Raw genomic sequence first — 20,840 nt, 5'->3', positions numbered from 1 at the left:
GAGGGGTTCAGTGGTGAAGGAGCCTGGCAGGACAGAGGAAACAATGCCACTTGGGTAGAGCACCAAGGGACCTCTCGGCAGGCGGAGGCATGGCGGGAGCCCATGCTGTGAGGGAGAGTGGGCTGTCCCTGCTGAGGTATTGCTAGGTGTCCAGTCCATCTGCACCACCTGCAGATGCTCATCTCCTGGGCAGGTACCAGTCTAGCCCCAGGTAGTGCCTGCCCCAGGAGGGCCAAGGACTCACATCCTACCTAAAGATTGAATAACACTGCTAGCAGGCTGCTTTTCTACCTTTAATTGGGGATACAAAAGGCATTTCTCCCAGTATAAGGGGATTAATTGATGTGTGGGCCTCAGGGCCCAGTGGAGCCCTACCCAGGCGAACAGCAAAAAGATGGATGAAAGAGGCAGTGAAGGTGGTGGCAGGGCCACAGGTGCTCCAGGCATCCCCCTGCAGCCATGCCCTGCAGTGAGAGCTGGTGAGGTCTTGCCCCACTGTGTGCAGCTTCATACCAGTCCAGGGTGCTGCTCAGAGGAGGGCCACCACTCCTGCCCTCAATAGCAGGCTCACACTTTGGGGCTCCAAAGTGTGGAATGGACAGGAGACTGTGACAAGAGCTTTTGTCATCCGCCTCCAGCAAGCCCTCGACTGGCAGTGTGGGCTGAACAGGGCTGCTCTGGGGATGGGTCCATGGAGGGGGGTCAGCAGAGCCAGTGGAGAGTCACACCAGGTCAACCGTCTTCCAGTCTGTTAAAGCCCCCCAGTTCTCAGCAGAGTCACAGTGTCAGTGAGGGTGGACCCTGATGTAGTACTCGCCTGACACCCCCATTCATTCAGCTGCCTCCTCACACCCCAGGCAGCACGGCCCAGCTGCATCTGGGGCAGCTCCATCCTCGAGGGGGGTGGTGGGGCACAAGCCACACCCGAAGCAGCCTAAACACCGAAGGAGAGAAGAAAGGCCCCAGCCCAGGGGAGCAGGAGCAGCAGAGACCTGGGCTGCAAGTGCCAGGCCTGGCCCTCATAAGGCAAACAGCATGTCATCATCTTTCTCTTGGGCCTTCCTCCGAGGGGCGGTGCCAGTAGGGGGCTCCTTGGCTGAGGGGCCAGAGAGGTTGGGCAACTGGTCAGCAGCCTTGGCCCGTTCTTCGAGAAACTTGTCAAATTCTAGAGGAAGGAGAGAGAGGTGGGGGTGGGCCCTGGTTCAGAGCCTGGGAGGGGGTGGGTGGGCTGAGGCCAGGGGACTACTACCTTCACTGGTGACACCCTTAGGCTCTTCGGCACCATTCCCCTAGAAGGCAGAAGGAAAGGAGGCAGAGGTTAGCTGGGGTCTAGGGTGCAAGACCTCAACCTGGCACTGCAGGACGAGTGGGGAGGGGTGGGTATGACTGCTCAAGCACTGCTGAACTGAGTGGTTCCAAACTTGGGCTCTGCAGTCCTTAGCTGCATGGCTTGGGTGTCACCTAACCTCTCTAAGCCTGTTTTTCCTTTGGTAAAATGAGAATGGTCACACGAACCTGCAGGGATTTTGGGACACTAAGATGGGATGATACGTGAAGAGTGCCAACTTCAGGACATGTGCCCAGCAGATTCTCAATAAATGTCAATTTCTTTCCTCCCTCCAGTGTCAAGGGTGTTGGACAGTCTCGCCCCCATAGTGGTAAGGTTAACAGCCAGGGACTGAGGGCAATTTACACTCAAGTTGGGGTGAGGCTTCAGCCACCAAGCAGAAGGGGCTAGAGTCCTTGCTGGGAACAGGGGCTATTCGGGGGGTGCAGTTTCCACCTGACCTTTCTGCCTGGAACAAGCTGCCTGCTATGTGGCCAGGAGAGACTGCCACTTGGGCTTGCCAGGTCTGACCTTGGGCAGAAATAGTCCTCGCCACTTGCAGAGAGCAGCCTTTGGGACTGGAGACACCCGAGCTCTTTGGTCCTCTCCACCTTCCCTGGTGCCCTGCCCAATGCTAGGCCCATGGAGGGGGTGGTGGATGCTTGGGGAGGGGCTGAGTCTGATTCCTGCCCCTTCCACTCATGATGGGGGAGTGGGTTATGTGGGGGCACCAGACCATGAGGGTTTAGAGCCAGACTGCCTGGATTCAGGGTCTCCATCTTCTGCCATCTGCATGTCTCCTTCTGGGTACTTCTCTGAGACTTACAAGATATCAGTCTCCTTTTCTGTTAAAGAATAATGGAATCTCCCTCTGGAAGTGGTTGTGGGTCTCCAGGAGCTACTGTAGGTTCAGAGCTTAGCGCCATCACTTGTAGTTGGTTACCCCTTCTAAGCCCATCCCACCTTGCCCACAGTGAGCTAATACCTACCAGGACCTCCCATTTGGGAGTGTGTCTGTGAAGGGGACACTTGAGTCCCTGCAAGGAAGCTCTACTCAAGCCAAGGGCAATCAGTTGTCCTTCTCTAGAGGGACGTGCCCAGGAGGAGGCAGGCAGGTGGCAGGAGAGGGGGCCCCTTCCAGCTGCTTAGGTGACCTGCGTTAATGCTCTCCCTTCCTTACCAGTTCTTCACTCTGTCCCCTTTAGGGCGCTGGACCACTCAATCCTGGCTCTGAGGCCATTCACTTCCTCATGAGGAAAATGGGCACTACCCAAGCTGCCCCTTCCCAGTGCTGGGCCCCACTGACAAGGGAACGAAGAACAGCTGAGCCTTTGCTCTGGAGCTAGGTGGGCCCTGACTTACCACATCAGTGGACAGCCACTGCTCAATGTCCTCCATGAGGCATGCCTGGGTGACTGGGATCTGGAAGGAAGGACAGAGGGTGAGGCAGAGAGGGGCAGTGTAGTGGGGGAACAGGCAGAAGGCCTCAGCACTGGTGCCATATCCTCACCTATAAAATAGGGACAACCAGGCCTGCCTGTCCCCAACTAGACCTCCTGATATCTCCTCCTTCAAGATGGCTCCTGGGGTGCCTGGGGAATCTGAAGATGCTCCTTCCCAGCTGCCTGGTTCCCACAATTCTGACCAATGGGCCAGGCTATGGGATAGGGAGGTGCAGAGCCAGCAGACTAAGCAGAGGCTGGCTGGGGAGGAGCGTCTCCAGCTGGAACAGATCCAGGAACCAGCTGGGAGCCAGGAGAAGAGAATGGACACCCGGCTCTGACACACTGGGGGTGGGGGTGGGGTTCCTGGCTGGAGGAAAAGGACTTCACACAAAGGTTCAGTGAGGCCAACAGTGAGGGCCCAACTTGGGGTCTAAAGGCCGAACTATACCACAGGTGTGCAGTGAGCATTTGATAAGTGAATATGTAAAGCCCAGACAGGGGACTAGAGATATTCTCTCCAGCCAGTGTGGTTGGGGCAGGTCAGGGGGCCACTAGGTTCTGTCTCCCAGCACGTTGGCAGACTGAGTTCATGGTGGAAGGGGGTGAGTCAGGGCTGGAGAGGAGGGAGGTGCTGAGTTGGCCAGACTGGGCCAGGCAGCTCCATGGAAGGGCCTGCTTCACTTTGGGCAACACAGATGGGGCTCTACTGCAAAGGCTCCTACATAGGGGCTGGGAAATCCAGCAGAGGTTCTGGGCACAGACTTTGGAAATAGAAAAATCTGAACCTGGCTCAGTCCCTCACAGTGTGTGCATCTGGGCTGTTTGCTTAACTTCTTTGAACCTCATTTCCCTCAACTTCAGAGTACAGATAATAGCAGTACCTACCGTTCAAGTTGCTAGGAGGATTAAATAAGATGATGGACAGACAGTGCTTAGCATAGTGCTGGCAGGGCAGATTCTCAAGAAACACAAGTTACTATGGAGGAACTTTGGGAAAGAAAGCAAGAAGAATCTTTCTCAACCAAGCCAGTTCAGGCCCCAAGCTCTGTGTCCCAGCACCTGAGGACCCCTCCTGGCAGCACAGAGCCCAGACAAAGGCAGGAGCCAGTTTCCCAATCAGCAATAGCAGCGGCAGCAGCGAGGTACGCTGGGCTGCCCACACCAGCTCCCACAACTCTTGGGGGGCACTCTACCTCAAAGTGGGAGAGCCCCGGGTCACCTCTTGGCTGCCAGAAGGGCCACCTGGGCCTTGCTGTGGAGTCAGGAGCTGAAGTAAGGCACCAAGGGGCCGCAGAAGCAAAAGCAGAGGGAGTGGGATAGTGCTGAGTGCCCGTTAGGATGGCTGGGCCAACTGAGGAAAGAGGGCAGGGCCCTTGGCAACATCCCGCCTTTCTGCTTTGGGTCTTCTTACAGGTCCTACTCCCACAGACAGCACCGCCTCGGCCCCGTTTTTCCTCTGGGTAGGGACCCTTGTGCGCAGCAGCCCCCAGCTCTCCGTGTGGATGAGGACTGGCCCCTCCTCACCATGCCTTGTCTCACCATCCAGTCACTGAGGCTCTTCTCGCTGCTGCCTGCCATCTGGGTAGGAAAGAGGCATGCTGGGGTGCGGGCAAGGGGAGGGCTGGGCCCCTGGAGGGTGGCAGCCTTCTCCAACAGGGACGCTCCTTGGTTTAGGAGGCCTGCTGTCACCTAGGGAAGCCCCTGGGGTGTGTGTATGTGTGTGTGTATATGGTGTGCATGTGATGTGTACATGTATGTGTGGTATGCATGTATAGCATGTATGTGATGTGCCTGTATGTGGTATGTACGTGTGCGGTATGTCTATATGGTGTACATGTGTGTGGTGTGTATGTGCATGTGGTGTGTATGTGTATGGGTGTCTGGCATGTACGTGTGTGTGATATGTGGGTATGTGGTGTGTGTGTATGTGTATGTGGTGTATGTGGGGTATATGTGGTTGTGGTGTACGTGTGGTGGTTGTGGTGGCAGGTGAAAGGGAGTAAAGGAGGCTGCAGATGGGTCTCACTGGGGAGTGAGCCACAACAACCTTGGGACTCCAGACCCTGAAAGGACTGGGCAAAATTAAGATTCTCAGCTCTTTCCAAAACAACCCCGAAGGGTAGGCCTGAACAATCCCACGGCAGCAGAGCTGCAGCCATTAGCCAGTCTGGTGGCTCCCAGGTTTCTAGAGACACTGGTTTCTCCAACCATCTCATATGTGTCGATGGGCAAATAGATTTCCCAGGGCCCCAGAACAAGGGGGAGGTGAAGGGAGGACTAGAGTCCCAACCCATCTCTCTGAGCCTGCCTTTGCCACCAACACAGACCTGGCATGGGGCTGTGTATCCAGGAGGAGCTCTGGGGAATGACCTAAAACTGGCCTGTACTGACCACAGCACAGGACTTGTGGAGCTAACACCCGCTCCCATAGAGCTGGCATCTTATTCAGGCTTTACTTTGTTGCTTGGAACCACATTCTGATGATTTAGTGGGTGAAAGCTTTACCACCCAGCCAGACTTAAGCACCTTGGGAGCAGGTATTTGTTGACATGGCTTTAAGAAAGTCATACTCTGAGCCAGTGGAAGTTGCTTAATTCTCTCAAGTTATCGGAGATGAATGAGAGATAAGTTATTAGTTTCTGCTTTTCTGTAAGTAGAGTTGTGCACATGCTTTTCCTCCCTGGGGTCTAACTGCAAGGTGATGTAGTGGTGAGAGCATCTGGCCAGGAACCAGGAGGCCTGGCTGTAATTCCAGCCACATCCCTCTGTCCACACACTTGCAAAATAAAGGCTTCTGTAGCGAGGCAGTGAGGGAGAAAAGCAACTGCGGTCTAACTCTGCGCCAAGCACTCTAAGTGCATCCCTCATACACATTATTATTATAAATAGATACTATTATAAACCCCATCTTATAAAGGAAGAAACTAAGGGCTGGAAAGGTTAATAATTTGCTTAAGGACACACAGCTGGTTTCTGGCAGAGTTGGGATGTGAACCGAAGGCTGCTGGATTCAGCTCCCGCACCGAGACAACGATCACAGTCCTCACTTGATCACTGTTTGCTGTGTGATAGTGGGCGAATGACTCAACCTCTCTAATAGTTTCCTCAGCTGTAAAATGGGAATCATCACATCAATTTCAAAGGACTGGCCCACAGTGGGACCCAGCCAGTGAGTAGTCTTTTGCCTTCCTCCAGACAGGGCCCGTGGTGGGGGGGCAGTAGGACCCTCTGCTTACCGCTCCAGTGCTCTGCTGCCGGGCGTCCAGGGCTCCAGCCAGGCCGTCTGTTGCTTGGGGAGCTTCATATTTCACTCTGAAACCCAGAGGCAGACATTGCCATTAGATGCTGTCCTTGCCGTACCAGTGTGCCAGCTGATGCACGAGGAAGGAAGTGTGTGTGGGGACAAGCTGGGCTCACACATCTCAGGCTCAGGTCATGCCTGGGCAGCAAGTGGCATAGGCTGGGGACCCTCACTCTTCATGTCTGTCTGGGAATGGTAGAAAGGGTCTCATTTCTGCCTCTGGACAATGGGACCAGATCTGTGCCATGCATGACAAGTGCCCGCAAAGGCTAGAGAAGTTAGGGAGGGCATTACTGGCCAAAGACCCAGACCAACATCATGGAGGGCTATAATCAGATTTTGCCAACCCCCCGGGACTGAGAAATACCTCCAGTAACCCCATGCTCATGCAGCATTCTCATCTATAGACCATTTTTTGGAGCAGCTTACATTTCATAATTTAATGAATCATGGTTCTGCATAAGGTTGCATTTGAATGGGGAATTCCACTCTGCTGCTGAAGATCAGCTTGCAAACTGCTAGGTGAGGTGCTAAGTGTGCACCGGCTTCCCAGTGTGAAGAGCATCACCCCAGCCCCTCTCTGTCTCAGCAGGGCCATGCTGAAGCCAACCTTAAAGCCCAGGTGGCAGGGACATTGTGGGAGTGGGGTGGGGGTGGTTACGGCCTCTAGGAGAACATCTTAATATCCTGGCTAAATATGGGGGAAGCAAGCTGGCAAGGAGGAATATGCCAAAGACTTAGCAATGCATTCTGACCCAGAGAAGATCTGCTGATTCAGGTTGTGGCCAGGTGGTTATCTTGGTCTAAGATGCACCAGGTGCCTTGTGGAAAAAGGCAGGACAATGTACACCAAGTCTCAGGAACACCCAGATACTTCCTTTTCAATCAAAAGATTTACATGTTCTTTCCTCATTATTCCCCACTATCTCTGTTTTTCTCTTTCATTCTCTCTCTCACACCTCAACACTCAGGCTGAAGGCCCCCTTGGGGCAGTGCCTGCAGTGGGGGCTGTGCACACCTTCTGGATGAAGTGCCCAACCTGCCCAGGGTTGCCCAGGGAGGAAGGCCGCTCCTCACATGGTCCCGGGGAGGTGGCTGCATATGGGCAGGGGCTAGACCTGGGCCACTTGTGGGTCATATTCATCAAAGTGCTTCTTGAAGAAGAGGCTGCTGTATACATGCTCCTGAGGAGAAAGTGAGGCATGTGCAGGGGGGAGTGAAGTGGGTAGCCAGGTAGGCTGAGTGAGGTGTGAGCCAGATACCAGGATAGAACCCGCCCCCCACAGCAGACCTCCACCCCCCAAGCCCTCACCAGCCTGAGATTTGAGAGCCCCAGGGAACAAACAAGGCAGAGACACAAAAGGCAGCCAGGCCACCAGAGCTACAAGATCTACCAGAAGCGTAAGGCAGAGGAACAAAGGAAAAGAGGAACTTGATGCTGAGGCAAAATCCTGGCTTGCTGGAAGTTTACTGCTGGGGTGGAACCAATCCCCAAGGTAGGCCCGAGAGAGAGCATTGATGACCTGAGAGGGTACATGATGCTATTTCAGCCGTGGCCAACCTGAGGGAGTTTCAAAGATGCAAATCTGATAAAAAAAAATTCCTTCCCATGCTCCTTACTGCTAACATTAGGATAAAATCTAACTACCTTCGTGTGGTCTCCCTGCCTCCTGCCTCTCCCTCCAGTGTCCCGCTCATTTTTCCTGCATACACACTGCACGGGAACCCCAGAACAGTTGCACACCCTCAGCCTGCATTGCAGGCTGGCCCCTGCCTCTGAGCTTTTGCACATACTGTTCCTGTCGCCTGACGTGGATTTGAGCCCCCTGCTCTAGTCTTGCCCTGACCACCTTCTGTAGGGTTCTATGCCTTTCCTGCAGGTATCCACAGGCCTGCACATGCCTCTAGGGCAACACTTAGCACTGCACAGAAACATCACTCTCCCCATGAGATTGCAGGCCTCAGAGAACAAGTTTCAGGTTTGCTTTTCTCTTTTCCAACTAGGGTCCAGAATTAATGTTAACCAAAAGAGTGAGGATGGGAAACCTCCGGCCTGGCAGGCCTGGTACCAGGGGCTCTCTGGTGTGGTCAGGGGTGCTGCCTGCTGGGGCCTATGTGGACGGACCATCCTCCTGGCTGCAAGTCCCAACAGACTCATTAGCTGCCACTGGCATAGCAGCCACAGGAGTTGCTCCTTGCTCCATGGCAACTGTAAGATGCTGGTCCCAGAGTTGCTTGGGAGTACAGACCCTGTCCTGTACTAAAAACACAGCTCAGAGCCCTGCGCTGGCCTCGCCCAGTCGGGAGGTGAATTGGGCCAGGAGAATGCTCATCTACCTAGGCTGGCTGCAGCCTTTCAGATTTGATCTAGGATTTGCCAATATAGGGTGGGTGTGGGGACGGTTCTCTGGGAACTCTGGACAAACTGAGGTATTTACTGGAGTTTGCAGATACCAGAATGACCCACTAGGGGGCTGGGTAGGATCTGCGAACATAATTCCTCTTAATCCAGAGGATTAACTCTAAGAATTCTGGTGGCCCACAGTTCAGCCCTGGGGGTCAGAAGCAAAGGGCTGAAGGGGGGACAAAAAAGAACACCAAGCAAACTGCTTCTCTTGACAAGCCTGAATGGAGCTAATCCCTGAGATGTCCAGCTAAGGGTCTGGGCTGTGATGGACACCCCCGGCCACATACCTGCAGCTGTTGAGAGCTCCACCCAAAAATGGACAATCCCCAGGGAAGGACAGAGCCCCAGCTCTGGTGCCAAGTGGGCAGACCCGAGCAGGGCAACAGGGACTTCTCTGAAAGTATAGCTGACTATGGAGCAACAGCAATGGCACGATGAGTCCCTGGGGATTTTCAGGGAAAGTGCCTACCCCTGGAGGCTTGGTTCACGGTGTGGGGCACAGAGGGTAGACGGGATGGGGGCAAAGACACTGTGTTTTAGAACCAGAAAGCTCTGGGCTCCCAACCCAGCACTGCCAAATGTCAGCTGCCTGACCTGGGGCGGATGACCCAGCCTCTCATTACCTCAGTTTCATCATCTGATTGGAGGAGATGAGGTAACACCACACGAGTGGTTTGGCCCACAGTTGGTGGCTCTCTAGGCCATGCTGGGCTGACTCTGGGGAAAGAAACTCATCCCAGCCTGAAAGGGTGAAGTCAGGCTCTGTACTTTCTCACAGGGTGCCCATCAGCAGGCCAGGTTTGGGGACCCCGAGAGAGGCTCCCCCCTGAAACTAGAGCGGCGTGAACTGCAGGGGACTAGACCACTCACTCTTTCCGTTGGTCAGCCAGTGAACTGCCTCGCGTCAGTGCAAACATGTCAAACTCGTCTTCCAGTTGGCCAGAAGCACGCAGAGACTGCAAACCGGTTCTCACACTGCTGGATCCAAGGCCTGGGGGACAGAGAGAGCCACGTGAAGGGTCTGCTTGGCTATCCTGCCATACTGAGCTGGTGCCAAGCTGCTCTCTGTCAGGCCCAGCATTTGGTGCTGGAGGGGAAACTGGGAGTGGGGACGTAGGGCTAGGGGAAGACCACGTCCTCTCTCTAGCTGTAGTTTACACATCTCAAAGGGGGAGATACGGTCACCCACTCCCAGGGCTGAGCAGGAGGATAGTGATCAGATATTTAGTTTCTCAAGAACTGTAGTATTGGTGATTCCAAATGGGATCTTAATTCTTTCCTAGAGCTCAGTGTGAAGCAGCCAGTCATTGAAAACCATCCCAGGGATGCTGAGGATGGTTGCTAACATTCATTCAGAGCACATTTTATGTAGTAATTGATTCAGTCCTCATAACAAACTGTGAGGAGGGTCCCGTTGCTATCCTGTTACCAAGGAAGAAACAGAGGCACCTCGACTTCTGCAAGCTCACCCATCTGGGCAATGGGGAATTTACAGTATGTGGGGGAGGGCAATTGTAGTGGGATCTTCGAAGGTCCGAGGGGGCTCAGGAATTGTGCAGTGGGGAGTTTTGTTCCGAATGCCTAACTTTGCTGTCAGCTTCAGCTATGAGTTACTCATTTGGGACACCAGCTAAGTGTGGTTTGGGGTTCTGCTGTTGGCACTTCAGCTCCACTATGTAATATCTACTCAGGAGAGGGCACCCCAGAGCTGCAGGGGTACCACAGTACCATAATGTGCCCCAAGCTGCCACATACTCATTTCTGCCAGCTGGTCTGAGAGGTTGCTGGTGGCTGCCGGGTCAGGGCCCATGTCGATAAGGTCTGCTGCCGGCTCAGCCTCACTTGGAGCCTGGGGGGAACAAGATGCTACAATCATCCTTCCTGCCTGTAGCCTCGGTCGCTTCTGCCCCAAAGCACTGGGACCTGCTCTTTTTGCCCAAGGATATCAACTAGGCCCTGGCAGGTTTGGCTGAGAGTCAGGGAGTTTTTCTTCCTCCCCTTTGCCCCTAGCTCAACCAGATGCTCTGGGAGGTTGGAAAGACCCTGGGTGGCACAGCCTTTTTTACCTTAAAGGGACAGTGACATAAAGAGCTAGAAGGGGCTTTCTCTATGATCCTGGATAGGAAGGCATCATCCTGCTCAGGATTCCTTGGGAGGGATGTAAGAATAGCGCTCCTTCCTCCCTTCAACATGGGCATGATCGAGTCACAGAAAGAAGAAAGAAGCCTCTTACCTTGGTGGTCTGGCCTGTCCGGAACCGTTCAAACCTATAGGACGGGAAGGCCCTAAGTTAAGGACATGGCTGGGAGAGGCCACCTCAGCACAGCCAGGTAGTGCTTTGCAGACCGTGGGGCTCCAAAATAACATAGCGGGTCAGGATGAGATTGACAGACCCAGTTAATGCCTGCCATGTCCGGGGAACTATTAACAGAGCCCCTCTCTCATGTGTAAAGTGAATTTTGAATTATCATTTATATGGCTACTTTAGTCATGACCAAAATGAAACAAACAGATAAATAAAGACAGACCGATACAGAGAAGAAAACTGGAACACAAAGCACAAAGAAAAGGTAAATACAGCTTTGTGAAACTTCTTTCAGTTACATTCCTATATATTTGTGCGTGTGTGTGTGTGTGTGCGCGCGTGCATGCACGTGCTGGCATCTCCAGAGTGGTGTAGGAAAGGTACATATTTCTTACATTACTTTATGGGGTCCATTAAATTACCCTCAGGCCAAGGGGCTGGCAAGATGGATCAAGATGCTGGTCTGGGATCCAGGCCCTGTCATTTACTAGTTACATGATTTGGGGAAGATGACATCATTTCTGAGCTTCGATCTCCTCGCCTATAAAAAGGGGGTAACTGTAGAACTGCCTTTTAGGGGGTGTAAGGATCAACTGAAGACACTGGGTAAACTGAAATCTCCAGGTAAATACCAGGCCTGAGGACTGTGTCTGAGGGCAACTATCACCCTCCAATGGCAGGGAGGAGCCCTGTCACTCCCAGTGTAGACGGGCAGGCACTCTGGGCTAACAAGCAGGGGAAGGCAGGTAAACATGGTCCACAGTGGCCCACCCCCCTTCTTAACTGATTCGGAATCACTCAGCAAGCATCTGTTGATGGATAAATTTACAAGTGATGAACAAGGCACTGGAGGAGGCTGGAACTTGGATCCTGTACCAGACACCCCAGACTGCTAAGTGCTTTACAGGCATTAGTTCACAAACTCTCACAGCAACCCGAGGGGGTAGGTACCATTATGAACCTCGTGGTGGGCATGCTACTTCTGCAGGGCCAAGCTTCTTTTCTTCCTTCTTCTGTAACAGCACCTGTGCATTCCTTTGGAGATCTGCTCTTCCCCCACTTCATGTGATCCTAGTGGGACTGTCAATAAGGGGTCTTCCCCCTCTCTCAAATGATGAGCATAAGGAAGCTAAGCTAATTAAGAGTCTCTCTTGGGGATCTGATTCTTGAGCAGAATGATACAAGGAGGGGCTGACCCAAGCAAGTACTGATGCTGACAGCTGGGGATTTGGTCTAGGAGGTTTTGTCTCAAGACCCCTGATCTGCCCTGGGATCCTTCTGCCCTATTGGGAGGCTGCACTCTTCTTTGGATTTCAAAAGCTACCCATTTAATAAAAGCTATTCTTCTGACAAATTCTTTTGTGTTTAAGTTAGCCAGAAACCCTTTGTGGAGCTTGTGATCAAAGTGCCCTTAATTAAGTTAGGTGACCTGTGTCAGAGACAAGTTAGCTAGTTAGTGGTGAAGCAGCAAAGACAGCCCCGGCCTGTCGGGGTCAGGACTCAGGAACCCAGGTGGAAGGGTCAACTTTGGAAAAGAGTGGAAGTGGGAGGAAGGATGGGGAATTGATGGACATATAGGAAGAAGACAGCTGAGGGAGCATCCACTTGATGGCCTGACTTGTGTTTCAGAGGGAGACAAGAGAAGGCTCAGCCCATGTGAGGAGACCAGGAAAACAGGAGGAAGGGGGTTGGCCAGAGGCCCGGCGAGGTGAGGACATTACCGCTCATGGCGCAGGAACACATTGTTGAGATGATCGTTGATGATGAGCAACTCCTCTGTCAGCTGCTCATTGGCGATTCGGGGGATGAGCTCTAGGACCCGCTGCTGCATGGCTCGGCATGTGCGGTGGAGCTCCTGCCCAGAAAGGAAGTAAGAAAACCACAATCACTCAGAGCAAGTCACTTCTGACAGATAGGCTCAGAGCCTGGGCATGTTATGGAGGAGGGAGAGGTTTCCAAACTGGACTTTGAGGTTTCATGAAATAGCTTTTGGGGGTCTAAAACATACCTTTGGATTTCACTTTTAAAATGTAATATCCTGGAGATCATTGACATGTTAAATTCTACTGCAGGTTTAACTTGGCTTTGTACAAACTTCAGAATAAATTGTCTACTGCCATCTTTGCTTAGTTGAAGAAATTGAGACTGTAAGGTGGGCTGGCCAAACTAACTGTACCTTCTCTGGGTGTACTGGGATTTCTTGCAACCAAAAAAATGAACTTGATGACTCCAACTCTCATCCACAATCCCTGATTTTGAATTTTTGCCTTATATTGTCACTGACTGACATATATATATACCTATACATATATATTTGGAGCAATTTTAATTTATAAAAGTTTCAAAGACAGTACAGAGTTACTGTATACCTTTAGTCCATCTTCCTCTTAGTTTGACATTTCTCAAAATTAAGAAATTAATATTAGCACAACACTATTAACTAAGCTATAGATTTATACAGATTTCACCAGTGTTCCCATTAATTATCCTTTTTCTCTTCCAGGATGCAATCCAGGCAACTGCACTAAAAGTCAGGTTGACTTTTAATCAATTAAATATCATATTTTAAAGTGGATTTGGGAAAAAAGAAGTTGTAGTATTAAAAAAAAAAGGCCAACCTCAGTGCTAGAGGTTTTGATTTACAAGCCTGGCAGTTTCTTTCTCAGGTGTCTGGGTTATGGTCCTCAGGCAGCACACTGTTCTCCTGGAAGGAGCATTAAGATGACGGGTGGTCCCGATAATCATTTTGGCTCTCTTGGACCCTGTTACTCAGCCACCCCTCAGATGGATATTTCATCCTCTCCTAGGTCAGGCCTCCTCCTGGGAGTGCCTCAATCTGCCTTTGGGTTGGGGGCAGGGCAGATCTGAGTGCCTTTCCACATCCTGAGGCCCCTCTCTTTCTCTGATGACCAAACACACCTGCAGCTTTCTTTCTACTTCCTTGCTGGCCCCTCCCAAGAGCAGAAGAGCTAACCTGGAGCCCGCCCTCCGGACACAGAGCCTAGCTCTATTCCTTACCAGCCATGTGAACTTGGCACATTACCTTATCTCCCCTTGCCTCAGATTCCTGATCTGGGAAATGGATACACTGAGTACTACCTCCAGGGGGTGGTGAGGAGTAAATGAGCAAATGGATGTCACGTGTCAGCATCAAAGCCCCGCACATGGGAAGGGCTCAATGCATGTGAGCCGGTATTGTGTCAAACTGGCCCACCAGTTCCAGCCTTCTCAGGCCTGAAATCACTCAGAGCTGCATGGCCTCAGCTTAGGGCCCATGGAATTAATTAGCTGTATTACAGCAATCCTGCTGCCCCCAACTCACTCAACTTTTCTCAGAAGTTCTCACTTTGTTCCTTATTCCTATAAGGCCTGACCCAGCAGCCTCCGGCTGGAAGGCCCCCACCCGAACTAAAACCGTGAAGATCCGGACATACAGCTGTTCAAACTCAGCCAATCAGGACCTGCCCTGACAAACAAAGGACCCCCACTGCACACGGCCCGTAGCTATGCCCGCTGCACACGGCCCGTAGATATGCCCCCGGCCCTAAAGCGCGCGAAACTCCTAACCTACCACAGGAGGCCCCATGGGCATCGTCAGCACCCTCACTAGCTAGCCTGTATCTAGCCCCACCACTCCTAGGGGGGCGCGACTTCCCCGGCCCGTGACCTGAGCACTTGGGCCTGGGGAACCTTGCCCCGGGACAATAAAATTTTAAACTCGGACTCAGTTTCTCTGATTTCTCAGTCGGCTACCGTCTAAAACCTGACAATTCCTTCCTTCCTCCCTCCCTTCTTTCCTTCATTCATTCAACTCCAAGACTCCTACTACCAGCTCCAGCCTCCACCCATAAGGCAAGGACGCCAGAGCAAGTGATCTGTCGGCTTGGTTAGGCTCAGGGAGATGAGTTAGCCACAAGCTCTTCCCTCAAGGCGCTGGAGGCCTAGTGGGAGATTGACAAGAAATCAGTCACACTAAGTGCTCTGTCCCTTTCTGGACTTTGGCAATTCCTGGGTTGTCCAGGGTTCCTTGCTTTCCTGGTGCCTCACTCAGCAGCTGCTCCTCAGTGCTGCCTCTCCGAATCGACCTCCATGAGGTGGGTGCCTTTACCCAAATACAGACCCTTCTGCTCCAGGGGACCTCCCAGCTGGGGATGGGACCGTGGGAGCACAAATCAACAGCTCCCAACCTGCTCACTTCCCAAGACCAGCAGTTGCTCTCTCCTCTCAAAGCTTGTACTGCTCTCCCATGCCAACCCCTACAACACCGTCCTACCTGCCAGGCTTTGTATTCTCTGAGATGTCACCTTCAGCTTTTTCTCAACCAGTTATTGAGAGCTTACTTCTCACCAGGCAGAGGGTGGGGTGTTTTACATACAATGTCTCATTCAATTCTCATGCCTAACTTATGCATAAAACCTATTATTAATCTTACACATGAGGAAATTGAGGCAATGGGGTTGGTTATTCTGTTCAAATCAGACAGTGGTAGAGCCAAGGTCTGAGGTTCAATCTGGTTGTAACATCTCCCTCTGTGACCAAAGCATTCACACTAAGCCATGAAAATGTGTAGTGCAGGCAGGGAAGGATGCTGTGCAGAAACCACCCTAATGGGGGGGGGGGGGGAGGCTGTCACTCACCTGGAGCAGCTCCAGATCGGCAGGCTCTGCCTGAGTGGGCACCAGCTCTGTCAGCATTTCCGACATCACTCTCACATTCCCACTCACCATCTCCAGCTCACTACGCAGTTTCCCAATCTGAAACAGACCATTGGCCCCAGAAAGAGAAGTAGAGTCAGGAGTGGCTGCCCTTCCCAGGGACAAAGGCTGGCACTGCCAGCCGGGGGAGTGGCACCTAGAGGAGCTGACTTGCCTGCATCCTCTCTTACTCCTGGTCCTAGGCCACAGCCCTGCACTAAGAGGCACTATGGTGGGCTTGCCCCCACCCCCTTATAGGTACCCCCAGAGGCACTACCAACCGTTACCATCTCCAAACCGGGAGGCTGGTATAGGGAAAGACCAAAAGGAAACAAGGTGAAGGCAGACAAGCCACCGAGTGTGGATGGAAGGACTCCAGCAACTCCTATGCTCAGAGTGGCAGCTAACGAGGCCCAGAGGACAGTTTCCCCTATGGGTCTGGACCAGGGCCTGTTGGGAGCCATCTGTTGAGTTCCTTCTGATCTTTGCTTTCTATTGGAGGCCTGAAGAAAAGGGCTGACTGTTTGAGGCTGCTGCTTTGAGACTGAAGGGCTAGGGAGAATCTCTGGAAGAAAGGGGAGTTTTCCTGCCCAGATGGAGGACTCGTTGCACTAAGAAAGGTGGGTGAGCTGGGGAGAGAGAGAGGGTACAAGACAGGAAGGGAAGAGAAAGCAGAGTCCCTTGATTCAACTATGCATTTTGCAGTTAAAATTTAGTGGTTTTGGGTGGGCCGCGGTGGCTCAGCGGGCAAAGTGCTTGCCTGCTATGCCGGAGGACCTCGGTTCGATTCCCGGCCCCAGCCCATGTAACAAAAACGGAGAAACAGAATACAATAAAACAAGAAAATGTTTAAAAATGTTTCCCTTTCTTCCTTCCTTCCTTCCTTCTATCCTTCCTTCCTTCTAAAAAAAAAAAAAAAAAAAAAAATTTAGTGGTTTTAAGGAAACTTTTGGGGTGATGGATGTTGACTATGTTGATCATGGTGATGGGTCAGGATGTCTACTTATGTCAAAACTTATCAGTCCATATAATTTAAACACATGCAGTTTGTTCTAGGTCAATCATACCTCAATAAAGCTGTTAAAAACAAATTCATTGTCATATTTTTGTTTGCTATCAGGCCTTTGGGAATGCTTTTACTAAACTGATGAACCTGTCTGTTCAGGACTACTAAGTGCAGTCTGGCCCCTCAGACTCCGCAGACCTCCTCTTCCCACAGTAGATACCTCCTACCCCAAATTGCAGTATCTGTTTCCTGGGTGCTGCCACCATCCTTTAGTGCCTCAGTGATGGAACCTGAGCCCTGGTTTGCTCCTGAGCTGCAGGGCCTCTCTCTCTTCCTTGAATGGCTGGGATTTTATTCTCCTTTGCTAGGATGGCTAGGATTTTGCCCCCTTTCTCCTCCTAGGATACCTGCATTTTGTCTTGGTATGATTTGGTCTCTTCCTTGGAAGAGCCCCCAGTCCCACTCACCCCTTCAGTATGAAACTGATTTTGGGGTAGTCTGCTCCACAGAACACTTGTTTCAAAGGATGCTAATGGGTTTTCAATGATCAAAGATTTCCAAGGTCCGGCACTTGGGGAAACGCTGTAAATAAAGTTGTGAAGTTTTCTGGGGAAATGCTGGTACATTCTAAATGGTGTGTCTGAGTTATAGCTGATTTCAGAATATGAGTGTCACTAAATAAACTCATGACTGATAATTATGACAGTGCCTCATAAGTGCCAAGCACAACTTCTATCTCTAGTGTAAGCTTCACCAGTCTTACCGAGTAGATATTATTACTTCAGCTTTTACAGATGAGGAAATGGGAGCACAGAGACAAGGCAGTGTATCCACTACAGTTTACTGACAATTTATAAAACCTGCAAAACGTCTGGTATATTTGGCCTATTTAATGAACACTCTTGGTAGGAGCGAGTGGAAAAACTACTGATCATAAACCCAACATATGCAAGTCAGATGGGACTTAATTACAAATACATGCCTAACTGTCTTAACACATCCCTGGAGACAAAAGGGGACACTGAAATTAAAGACTACTCAGTTTTGTTAAGTCAGAATCTTCTTACACTAGGAGCAGATCTGAATCTTAATCTATACAAATGCTAGGCAAATTGGTTAAACTCATAGCTTGGATGGTTAAATTTTTGGATCACACCGTGGTTTGACAATTTTTTATGGTCCATTCTTTTGTCCACGTAGGAAACGTTCCCAGTAATATTTGTGATTCGGGGCAGGGGGGTGGTGTTCATAACTTTCTCTGAGACAAAGTATAGAAGTTTCTCTTCAGATAGATTAGGGTGTCAAAGATCGTGAGTTTGTTTGCAAGTACAAATGATGCTGTCCAAGTGATCAGTGCTTACAGTGCTCTTGGAAAGTTAAGGTAAACTTTTATTTCCATTATATACCTGTGTCTTTCTTCTACCAGCACTTTCAGGAGCTCAGCTTTTACATTTAGCTGGTGTTATGGATTTGAGGTTTGTCAGATGTGGCAACATGCAGCACTCTACCCACTCCAATGGTCGAGTGGGAAACAAGGGGGCACCCAATAGGTGGAGGAGCTTCAACACTCCACAAATAGTTCAGGGTGAGGTGCCTCACCTCCAGCCTCAGGAAGGAGAAATTCACCAACAGACTGAATAAGTTATTGTCTTGCCTCGTCTGAGGGGGGCAATCCTTTAAAGCTAGTCACAGGGCCCTGGAAAAACCAGTCCCTAGGCCCTGCCTTCTAGAATCTTATATTAAGCCTCAAACCTTCTTCTTTTTTTTTTTTTTTTTAATGCTTTTAGTTTTTTTTTTGTGAACATGTTTTAAACTCTTTTCAGCCAGAACCTCTGTTCAGAGGAAATCTTATGTGAACAGGTAAGCAAACCAAACACAAAGTGGAAATGCTCTGGTTGAGGGGGTGCCTGCTGGCATTTTGTCTCCATGGTGCTGCTCCACGGAGAACAGTATAAAATCTGCCAGGTTCAGGACAGAGGCTGGTTGGAGTCAGATGGACTTGAGCTTGTATCCTCTCACCATGTCTCTGATAAGAGGCATGCCTCTGGGAAATTTCTCTCTCTGAGCCTCAGTTTCCTCATTTCTAATATAGGAAGAATAACATGTACTCCATGAGGCTGTTGTGAGACTTAACATATAATAATTTCCATACTGGGAGGTGGTCCCACCCTGAACTGTGTGGAGAGGGGGTCTAGGCTCTCCTGTCATTTACCTGCTCAGGGGTTGGAGCTATGGGTGTGTCTCCAGGAGGCGCAGTCGGGGTTGGCAGAGGGGCAGCGTGCTGGCTGGAATCCACTTGCTGACTAGTGTCAGTGCCCATAGAATTCTGCCCTGATGGTGTCTCCGAGTTGAACACACTCTAGAGGGTGAAAAACAGGAAGGAAGTCGGGGCCCACAGGAAGCAACTGCAGAAACCAGTTCAGGTGGTAACTCTGGTCTTCCTTTCCCACTGTTTCTTCAAATTGTGAGGAGGGGGAACCCAGAGTGTAGAGGCAACAATTTCCTCACCCTCTGGGGTGTGTGGATAGGTGAGAGCATGTCCAGGTCCGTCATTGGGAACTCCAGGCCCTTCCTCCGCAGGTCCTCGTAGACAGCGACGACACCTGTCAAATCGGGCGAGCTGCGGAACGCGTCAGCCCAGGACTGAGAGGAGGACAAGGGGACATGGCAGTAACCACTGCTCATTTCCTCCCCACGAGCCCACCTGCTCATCACCTCAACAGACAACAGAAAGCCTTTCCCTTAATGGCCACTCCTTTTCAACATTCACCTAGACAGCCCATTCCAAAGCCTCTTCACATGCGCAGAACATCCAATCAGCAGATAACCAAGATCTCAAAATCGAGAAATAGAGACTTACTCAAACAGAAAAACACCTGTTGGTGTTGGGCCACCTTTCTGCTCTGGCCCCACTCCCTGGCCTGCCACTGCACTTACCTGGATGAGGTTGAGCACCTTGTCATGCACGATGGTGGGGGGGTTGTTCTTGGGCAGGATGGTCCTCACCAGCACCCCGTCCACGAAGTCCTGGCTGGCCACCAGCACGTGGAAGCGGTGCCCACAGTTCTTGACACAGGTTTCTAGGACCTGGAGCACCACAAGGTGCCATTTCAGGACCTCCCCCTCCAGTCCCCCCCATGTCCCAGAGGGGAGGCCAAGCAGAGAAGAGGCCTTCTTGAAGGGAGCCCAAGAACATGGAGAGCTGGGGACTATTCCTGGATTTGGGAACAGTTTGCTGATAGATGGCAGGGGTGGTCAGCAATGCAGCATGCTGGCTTGAGTTCATTTGCTGACCAGCATCGGTGCCCAGAGAATTTTGTGTCTTCAAGCTGAACGCATTCTAGGAGGGTGGTAGCTCTTCAAGAGGAGATCAAAAAGAACCTGAGCTTTCAATGAGCTGGTGACCCCGCAGACTGAGGGGAAGGTCCAGACTCCCTAGCTTCTCACTTCCCTGAAGGACCTGCCTTTGCTTTTCAGCTTAACCTGATTTACCTGGATACAAATACGGCTTTTGGGTGAGGCTGGGACAGAACGTTCTCCTCCCCCCTCTGTGGCCAAGCCCATCCCAGTCTACCAGGAGGCCTCTCAGGCTCAGCCTGATCTGGATTGGTCCAGTGTTAGGGCAAGGCCTGTCCTCATCTCAGCCACTGGCCTTTGTTTTATGTGCATTTTTCTGGGCATCAGAGTGCCCAGCCACACCCAACACAGCCCACAGGGCTTTCTGTACCCTCATAGGCCTGGGTTCACCCAGCCTCTATGTCACCCAGCAGGTTTTTTGATGCAGACTCTTGTACCACTTGTTTCTGAGAGATGTGGACCTCAATGTGTCTGTTCCCCAGGCCCGTGGGCCACGGAAAACCTTTCCGAATGGCCATTCCAGGTCCACTAGCAGCGGGAACAGGACAGTGTTTTGCCCAGGGCCCTTTCCTTCCCAGCCTATGAACGAGGAGCCCAAGGGTGTCCTGGACCCCAGGGAGGCTGCACTCTGTGGACTATGGGCCTGCCATGGGATGGACAGATAGAGCACTCACCGTGAGAGCCAGCATCACCTCGTGGAAGTTCTTATTCCCCACAATCCTCTTCCTCACTGCTCGGAGGGCATCTTTGGGACTGGGAAGAAGGACAAAGGGAAGGATGGGCTTAGGAACGGGATCTCCTTATCCGATACTGGAGGATGCTTGTGCAAAATCAGGAGCCACTTAATATTGGAATGGCTTCAATTTACCCATCCTCCCTGTACCCCATTTCTGTTTTGTGTATCTGGGTTCTAATCACATCAGAATCTTCAGGTTCTACCCAAATCCCTTTGGTAGATCTTGACTGCTTCATAGGGATTCTCAATGGACCTGGAGGGG

General features: G+C 51.4%; 1 protein-coding gene across 6 annotated transcripts in view; it reads right to left on the bottom strand.

Moving 5' to 3' along the window:
* Positions 1–278: 278 nt before the first annotated feature.
* Positions 279–20,840, bottom strand: part of TOM1 (target of myb1 membrane trafficking protein) — a 53,335-nt gene continuing 32,773 nt past the window's right edge. For 2 of the 6 annotated variants that reach the window (XM_077168665.1, XM_077168664.1), the window contains 14 exons: positions 20,517–20,595; positions 19,423–19,572; positions 18,994–19,128; positions 18,698–18,844; positions 15,423–15,539; positions 12,507–12,640; positions 10,714–10,747; positions 10,236–10,329; positions 9,351–9,471; positions 6,009–6,084; positions 4,297–4,350; positions 2,690–2,749; positions 1,247–1,289; positions 279–1,165 (listed from right to left, as the gene is read on the bottom strand). In XM_077168665.1, coding sequence (XP_077024780.1) covers positions 1,020–1,165; positions 1,247–1,289; positions 2,690–2,749; positions 4,297–4,350; positions 6,009–6,084; positions 9,351–9,471; positions 10,236–10,329; positions 10,714–10,747; positions 12,507–12,640; positions 15,423–15,539; positions 18,698–18,844; positions 18,994–19,128; positions 19,423–19,572; positions 20,517–20,595 — 1,390 coding nt within the window. In that variant the 3' untranslated portion in view covers positions 279–1,019. The remainder of the gene's footprint in view (positions 1,166–1,246; positions 1,290–2,689; positions 2,750–4,296; positions 4,351–6,008; positions 6,085–9,350; positions 9,472–10,235; positions 10,330–10,713; positions 10,748–12,506; positions 12,641–15,422; positions 15,540–18,697; positions 18,845–18,993; positions 19,129–19,422; positions 19,573–20,516; positions 20,596–20,840) is intronic. The other 4 variants (XM_077168661.1, XM_077168660.1, XM_077168662.1 and 1 more) reach the window with 4 other exon arrangements.

This window comes from Tamandua tetradactyla, chromosome 7 (genome assembly GCF_023851605.1).
Source record: "Tamandua tetradactyla isolate mTamTet1 chromosome 7, mTamTet1.pri, whole genome shotgun sequence".
In the NCBI taxonomy this organism is placed as follows: domain Eukaryota; kingdom Metazoa; phylum Chordata; class Mammalia; order Pilosa; family Myrmecophagidae; genus Tamandua; species Tamandua tetradactyla.
This window is presented reverse-complemented; position numbering and strand designations above follow the sequence as displayed.